Source organism: Corvus brachyrhynchos, unplaced genomic scaffold, assembly GCF_000691975.1.
Source record: "Corvus brachyrhynchos isolate BGI_N302 unplaced genomic scaffold, ASM69197v1 scaffold961, whole genome shotgun sequence".
NCBI classification, from domain to species: Eukaryota; Metazoa; Chordata; class Aves; order Passeriformes; family Corvidae; genus Corvus; species Corvus brachyrhynchos.
Genome location: NW_008236008.1, coordinates 339239 through 347821, shown reverse-complemented (window position 1 = coordinate 347821; position 8583 = coordinate 339239). Strand labels below are relative to the sequence as shown.

General features: G+C 36.3%; 1 protein-coding gene across 7 annotated transcripts in view; it reads left to right on the top strand.

Moving 5' to 3' along the window:
- CSPP1 (centrosome and spindle pole associated protein 1) overlaps window positions 1-8583 on the top strand; it is a 61965-nt gene that overhangs the window by 37019 nt on the left and 16363 nt on the right. For 6 of the 7 annotated variants that reach the window (XM_017731001.1, XM_017731031.1, XM_017731011.1 and 3 more), the window contains 6 exons: window positions 574-709; window positions 2699-2845; window positions 5071-5183; window positions 6259-6408; window positions 7641-7787; window positions 8554-8578. In XM_017731001.1, coding sequence (XP_017586490.1) covers window positions 574-709; window positions 2699-2845; window positions 5071-5183; window positions 6259-6408; window positions 7641-7787; window positions 8554-8578 — 718 coding nt within the window. The remainder of the gene's footprint in view (window positions 1-573; window positions 710-2698; window positions 2846-5070; window positions 5184-6258; window positions 6409-7640; window positions 7788-8553; window positions 8579-8583) is intronic. The other variant, XM_017731018.1, reaches the window with a different exon arrangement.

The following is an 8583-nucleotide window of genomic DNA, read 5'->3' as shown; positions in this document are numbered from 1 at the left end:
GAGCAGGAGCTGCCCGCACGGAGCAGGGCCGTGGGGGGCCGCAGGTGGAACAGGGCCGTGCCTCGGCCCGGCCCCGCTGGGCCGCCTGCAGGGCCCCCCACTACCTGTTCGAAAGCCAGAAGACAAGAGAGCTTTCCCGGGGTTGGTTCGTTCTTTAATGTGGATCACAGAGGCATGTCAAGCTGCTTAAGTGGCTTAAAAAGTTGCCAAAGTATTCAAACTAGCCAATTGATTGGTTCTGTCAGGTCATAGAGGAAGCTGTAAGCACCTCTTTGCAAGAGAATCACTTCCATGGCTGATGCCCTCTTTACTAAAAACCCAATCTATACTAAACCATGACTAAGTCTTATAATGTGTAGTATGTTTCTCTGATTATGCACAACTGGACATGCATGTTTTGACAACAGAATTCAATGCACTGTCTGGAGTATAGGCAGCAAACTGTTTGGATTTGCTTGATGTAGAAGAGGGAAATAGATAATGAGAGCATTCAGTTTGCTCTGTTAACTTTTTATGAAATTTCTACTTAATGTGATACTATTGTGGAACTAACTTTGGTTGGTTTGTTTTTAGATAAGAGAGAGAGAAGAGCGACGCAGACAAGAGAGAGAGGAGAAGGAGAAGTTAGAAGCAGAAATGAGGAATTACAATCCCTGGGGAAGAGGTGGTGGTGGTGCTCCTCTCAGAGATGCAGAAGGAAATCTTATAAGTATGTTTGTGAGAATTATGGGTTGTCTTTTCAAGGCTGATGTTTCCTTGCTCTCGTAAGGACTCTATTCAGCCATATTATTGCTTGTTTTGTTACACTGGTAGCCCTTGACAAATAAGACTTATTTGTTTCAAGGAGATGCACTCTAGGAGTAGTTATTATTTTGATTTCTGTAGAATCATTCAAAGAATACAATCCGAACAAAATGGGAAACACAGGACATGTCAACTGTAAGTGAAGACACAATGCAGTTGTAAAGGGAGAAGGAGGAAAACAAGCTGTCAGAATCATCTGCAATACAAATATGCTAAAGTCTGTTGTGAAGACTTTTATTTAAACATGTACTAGGAACAGGTTTAAAATTCTTTTTCATTTTAAAAATAATTTCTAGGCTTAGAAATCTCTACTTGTGATATGAAAAATGGAAGCATGTTTATATAAATATACAAAGCTAAGTGGAATATTTAGATTTCCCAAATTAACACTGCTGGTAAATGGCTATATAAAGAGCGCTCAGCAGTAATGGTTTTTAAGTCTTACTTTTTCCAAGTGCTGTTTTATACAAGATGGGAGCACTGAGCTGGAAGATAGCTATGATCATGATCCAGGTTGTTCATTTGCCCTTCCAGTAAATCATGAAATACTTACTGGGTAACAGTTTATGTATAAAAGTAATTAGTTTCAGTTGTATGACACCTGAGCAACATGTGCCAAAATTAGTAGTATATTTTGAGAGTAGTGAGTAAAGTTTAAGTGCTTTTCAAAGATTTTGTGGGCAAATTACAAGTTTAGAAGCTTGTATTAAGGATCTAAGCTTCTGTTTATCCTCAGCCAGATAGAGGTGTTCATACTGCCTGACTTCAGGCACTGTATTTATATGTTTGGCTCCTTCCTCTAGGCTTTAACAGTGGTGTGACTGGAAATGTAAAGGTCTCACACTGACCTGAGCTCTGCATGTAACTGCTGAGAAGTTTATCTCTGTCTGTAAATGGGAAACCAAGAGAAAGAAGCTTCTTACCCTGTTTTCCTGGATTACATATGTAAAATACTTTTCCCACCATAGCTTGGCTGCATGATGGATAAGCTATGAGTCAAGTGTCGTGAAACAGAACATGCTTTCTGACGTCTCTTTTTTATGCAGTGTGACTTGTCCTTTTATCCTCTTAAAAATGTCTGTAAATAGCATTTGAGACTCTGATATATGCAAAGGCTGCTTTACAGAGACGCATGTAATTTAAAGTTCTTGGAATCTGTGTGCTTAAATGACTACAGTAATTAATAATTATCAGAAACACTATTTCAGAAGGTAATCTGAAAACTATGCAGTACTTTTTTGCTTTGAAATGAGCCTTCTAAGTGTAGTACAGTAACGCTTCAAAATGAGCTGAAATTAACATCTTTGATCAGGCGCCATGTAAATTTTGATGAAAATGTTGGATAATGTTGCTTTTCTTACATATAGAAATCTGCACCTGGATTATTATTCAAGACATGAAGGCCAAAATATGCTTCAGTGCTTCAATTTCACTCATTTCCCTGAACAGTAATTAAGGAGAGATTCAGCACTTAAAATATCAATACTAAACTCAAAAGTATTTTACAGCTTTAGGGAGATAGAAAAAAGGGTGGTTTCTAAATATGTGCTTATCAACACAAACTTGTGAGTCAATTTTGTCTTTGAGTTCTTTATCTTTCCATTTAATAGCATTTTGAGGCAGGGGAGAAGGGAGGTTTGTTGTGAATAATCGTTCCTGACAAAAGAAAAGCAAGAAAATAAATCTTTTAATCTGTTAATTAATAGGACCTAATTATTAGTATTTCACCCTTAGCCTCTATATTCTTGTCTTTGCCTGAATTTTTTGTTCCCATGGCTGATATGCCCAGGAAAAGTGGAATCTGATCAAAACTCTCTGTGTTTTGGAGAATCTACAGTGAACATGCTTTTATGAGATTAAAACACTATAAACAGTTATTTCCCCTTTCCTTTAGCGGACTTGAATATCATGCACAAGCGAAATGAAGAGGTATATCATAATCCAGAGGCAAGACTATATGAAGATAAAAGGGGTATTGTTGACCTAACTTTGGCCTCCTCAAGACCTGAGAACTCAGAAGCATCTACAAATAAAATAGCAGGTTTTTAAGAATACTGTATTGCTCCTCTAACTATCCATAAGTCTTAGCGATCAAAATTCCATAGTTCTTTACCTCTTTCTGGCAGTCCTATGGTAGTGTTAGTGCTATCTGCCTGTGAAGTCAGTATCATGCTTCTTTCCCAAATTTCTTCATTGCTGTCACTGTGTGCTCTTAAAATCTTATCTGTCTTGTCAGTAATAACTAAAGCTGTTTTAGCCCTGAAGAGTCAAGATCAGTATATTAGTTTTCCAGATTTGGTGTTTTCTAATCCAATCTTCATACACGTTTGTCTTATTTTTAAATGACATAGTAAAAATACAGCTGTGTGGTAGGTGAGACTACGGAATAAAAGGAAATGGAAGGTCTTTAGGTGTATGATGTTAGAGGTTAAGGTGAAATTGGCACAGTAACTAGGTTAACAAGTTCTAAAAAGTTACAGGTAAATTGGGTACATATGGAGCCCTGTGCACTGCCTCCGAGTTTTAGGGATTTTGTTTTATTTTCATATTTTAAAACTAAGGCATCTTTATCTCCTTATGTTTTGTGAGACATCTGAATGAGAGCACTGTGTTACTCCAGACCAGTCCCTAGTTTAGGATGGGCAAAGGCCAGGATTAGTGATGATCTTCTCAACTCAGATTAGATGCTACTTTTCCTTCTCCTGGTTGAATTGTTGCACTTCTGAATAAAGAATTACATGGTATTTGGGGCATGAATCTATTTTGCGCTATTGCAATTCAGCATCCTTACCACTGACTTTTGTTCCTTCTGTCCCACCTCTCTTTATCCCCAACAGAGTGTATATTTAACCATTCAGTAAGAAGTGAAACAGGAAGGCTGATAAAGTAATAATGTAAAACAGCCAAGAGCCCCCTGGTTAGCTCACTTACTTTGGATTAGGAGGTGGTGAACATCAGTGATGGGAACATTACAGTCTTGCACCTTGAATTTGATCAGCCACACAGTAGAGTGGCTTTGTGTATGTTTTGGTGGATTTGCTCGCTTGGTTTTGTGGGGTTTTTTTGTACACTGCCCTATTAAAAGAGGAATTAGCAGGATAGTAGCTGGTACACAGCAAGTGTTTTCCTTGATACTTTCCATAGTAACTTGCCTGTCTTGTACCCATGCCTTCTAAATGGTATATAAAACTTATTCTGCTTTTTTATATGGAAGTAACTCCATCATGAAAGAGCCACATGTAAATTCAGTTATATTTTGGAAGGATTCAAGCACTGCTTCCATGTAAGGAAAAATAATCTCAAAGTGTACTCCTTGGTATGCAAACACATGTTCCTAAGGCTAGGCTGTAGCAATAAACATGTGCATTCCTCTGGGAATACTTTTATGTGTTATTTATGCTTTCATCTGACTTGGGTGTTACCTCACCATATAGGGAAATGTAATATTTGTCTCAGCTCAGTGGAGCTATTGCTCTTGCACTTGCTTGAGGCACTGTCCTTCAGAGCAGACATGATATGAGTGAAGAACGTGCTGCATGAGCTGGAAAGTTAACACAACTTACTCTACTTTCCTTTACTTCCTTTCTTTTTCCTCTGCTTCTTGTAGGGATTCTGTTCTGCAAAACCTGCTCTGTGTGGTATCTGAATTAATCCTCCTGTCTAGAGCTTTGGGGTCTGTATGGTTATGTCATGGTCGTAACTCAGGGCTAAAGGAAACCTGACACTTCAAACTTCATAGTACAGAAAGCACTTTATACTGGCAGAATTCAGTTCTCTGACTGCTTAGAATTTTATTTGCCAGTCTGGGGCTTTGCTTTTTGTAGCATCCTTTGCTCTTTTGTGTAAATATTTTTTCTGTTAGGATGCTCTGTTTTTAAAGAGTGAATAAACCTAAGGAACAGAACTGTATGTTCTAAGTCAGAGGAATTGCCAGCAGTAAAGTTATGAGGCGTAAAGTATTTGCTATTCTAATTAACTTGTAGGTAATGTTCTTACATACTAAGCTGCAAATTGGACAGTAGAATAGGTGACTTTAGTAGGTGTTGTTTTGTAGAAATACAACTTGCTTGGATGGTATTAAACAGTTAAAACCTGGCAATTATTCCAGGCAGACAATGTAAGAACTTTTAAGCCCAGCTATAGCATTGAGTTACGACTGTCATAAGCTTCCTTTTGAAACAAGTGTCTCGGATTCCCCCTTCTTCACTCTGGCTTGCTGTTATAAGTTCTGTTTGATTTTTATCTGTAACCTTTTCCCTCCCTTAGGTGTTACATTTACACAGGCCTCTCCTTTTGCTCGAGGTAATGTGTTTGGTGAACCTCCATCTCCAGAGCAGCTTAAGCGACAGGAATCCTACAAGAACTTCCTCCGTCTACAGGTGAATGCTCATGCCAGATATCATCTGGTGAAATAAATTGTAAAAAAAGGGTTTACAATCAGAGTAAATAATCACTGCCAACCAAAGACCTTACTTGTGCTATCATAGCCAATTCTGTACACAAGAGGTGGACTAAAAGCTACATACTATTGAGTTTCTTAGATTTTGGCTTACATAATAGCATCACTTATACAAGCATTTCTTAATAGTTGGCTTGTTTAATCTAGACTCTGTCTTTCTTTTTTTTTGAAGTACAGCTCTCTAAATACAGTATTGAGTTCTGAAGCTGTACATATAGTACAGGTTTGCATACATAAATGACTGCAGAAGCAAAGATGTTTGCCCTTGGAAGTCTACATTATAAAAATGCACATTCATCAAAATGAAATGGTGATCAGTCATAGTGTAGTTATTTATTGATGGGTACATAAAACCTGATTGTTCTTCAACCAGCATATATCTTCTCTCCATAATACTTCACATTTAATCTTATACTGCATGACTTAAATATCAATATAATTAAATACCATTATCAAGGAAATCAAAGATAATTTAAGAGACTACTAAAGTCATACAGTTAGTTTGATGTGGATCTGCTGAAAAGAAAAGATCAAGGTTTTTTTTCCATGCATAGGGCTGCCAAAAAGACTAAAAAATGGGCAGACCTTTTGCTTCACTAAGTCAGCACTTCATCTAATAATACTGTAATTGTGGAATGGAAAAAGTTAATTACCGTATCTTTTTGGTTTCCCATCTTCCATTATTTAATCAGTGAATAAAAGTGTTACTGCAGCACATCTGGAATAGAGCAAGTGTTAGGAAATACTCTGGTTTTATTAGTAGTGTTTATAAGTAGTTTTCCTGTTGGGGGGTGGCTCCAATGGCCAAAAAGAAATAGTAAAATAGAATCTCATTTTAATGGAATCCTGCAGCTGAAATATAGGACAGGCTCTAGGATTCTTTCAGTCGCACCATACAGCTTTTGATCTTGCAAGTAGTTACTGCAAAAATGGTGGTAAATGTTGTTAATCAGATTACAATTGACAGTTGAATACTTCTTTGTTTTATTTTTAAGATTGAAGAAAAGAGACGTAGGGAAGAAGCAGAGCGAGAAAAACTTAGAATGGAAGAAGAAAAAGAGGAAAAACGACTTGCAGAGCAGAGGATGAGAATTCAAAAAGCATATGAAGAGGAACTAGAGGAGAGAAGGAGAAAAGAGGAGGAGGTGTAGTATTTTGATACTTTGACTTCTTTCCATGCTAAACTAACCCTTTGTAATATTTGTTGTCTAGGATGGTAAGCTGAGAATTGTCCTGTGAATTGGTCTTTGCTTTTAAATGGGTCTGCAGGCAGAGGAGAGGTAGAAGATTGTCAGCATTAACTAGCACATTCTTCTCACTCTTTATGGTATACTACAATCTTGAAGTACTATTAATTCTTTAAAGAAAAAGTCTGTAGTTTTATAAATGACAGTGGTGCTCTCCTTTCTAAAAGAAATTGGTGGTGAGGCCAATAAAAAGCTTTGTCAAATTGGTGAATTAAAAAAATATCATCCCAGTTTTTTTCTTAAATTTAATTCGCATGGAACTATTTGTAAAATGTAACTGTACAGAAATATTTTGTAAAGCCTTTTTTTGAATTGCCAAGGAAATATCTTTGAGATAAGAATACTGCTTGTTTTGGAAGAATGCTAAACAAATCTAGTGAATACTTTCCATGAAGGTAAATTCAACCCTAAATCTATACCCATTGATTTAGTTCAAACCCCAAACTTTTATTTCTTGGGTTTGCATTTTAAAATAAATTTGCATAATTTAGACTATAATAAATAATTGTAGGAAGAGGACACAAGGACATCAGAGAAGGAGGAGTCTTTCAGTACCCTATGGGATTATGAAAGATGAGTTTAGGATGTAGGACTTGAAAATTTCTAAGACAGAATGTTTAGCTTATATTCTAAATTCTCCTTCCCTGGTATGAACAGATTAGTTGGATGAGCCTTGTCTTCTGGATACTAGAGCTGGTCTAGCAGAGAGTAAGGAGCTAACTGGTGTCACTGCTATTCACAGTCACAAGAGTAAAACTGAGACCAGATGATAATTTCTTTGTGGTCTTTTGATAGTGTGGTGCATGTCTGCAGTATGTTTTGATTGAATCTGAATTTTTGGAAATGACTCCTACAGTTTGCCTTAGCTGATGGCAGATCTGGGGTCACAGACTGGTGTTTAAAGAAGTTATTAGGAATTCTGTTTAATGATGTTAGCAAAGCCAGGGCTGCTGATGTTTAATAGTTGAAGGAGATATATTTTAATTTGAATATTTGAAGTCAGACTAATGAAATATGCTTTTTTATTTCATACTACATCACTTTGATGTGTAATTTTAACTTCTCAAAGAAAAAGAAGAAACTTCAGTAATTGAGTCTTTTTTAATTATTAAGTATTAATTATGTTACAGAGAAGATTGAAAAATAAGGAAGTAATTCAATTAGATGAAGAAAGAAAAAAAGAGGCAGAAAAACAAAGAAAAGAAAAAGAAGAAAAGCAAGAGGAACAACTTAGACAATATTTTGAGAAAGAAAAGATGGAAGAGGAAAAGAAGATGGTATGTTTAAATGACTTTCTAAGATAACTTTTAAAAATAACTGGATTTTAAGGAAATCACATGATTTCTTAGACCTCTGCCTTCAGTGTTGTTCCCCTCTCAGTGTATCAAACTGCAGTATACTTCATGCACAAACAAGAACAGCTGATGGAAAAATCAGACATACTGCAGTAGAAATTTATCTTGTTGATCAAATTTGCATTAAAAAATAGTAAAAGCAAGATTAATCTGCACTCAATAGTTGATTTTTATATCTGCTATGAAATACTGTGACCTGCATTTGCTGAGGTGTAAATACAAATAAAATTGTTTACTAGAGGTCTGGTGGGACTGTTCATCTTGAACAATGGTGGTTTTGGCAATTTAATTATTTTCCTTTGACCTGGATGATGTAAGAAGTCCATCACATAGAATTCTGATGGGCAAAATCTAAGTAAGTTATAAAACTGTCTCTTTCATAAAATGTCTACTAAATTTCTGTCATTTCTCTAAAATGGACTGATGGAAAGGAAGTGTCTAGAGGAAAAAGATACGTAACTGAAATATAAGTTAAGGAAAAAAGCACCACAGCATAGAAAAAAAGTATCAAAATTGCTATAGGTGGAAAACAAAAATCACATGAAATAATTTTTTGCAGTTGTTTTATGTGCTTAAGAACATTTTTTTCTGTCAAAAGGAAAACACTAACTAAACTTTCCCTGTCCAAAATAACACTTTATTCAGAAACTGCAGGAATGTAATTTCAGTCTTGGTTTCTTCCCTGCAGTTGTCACGACAAGCTTCACCCGTCATTCCT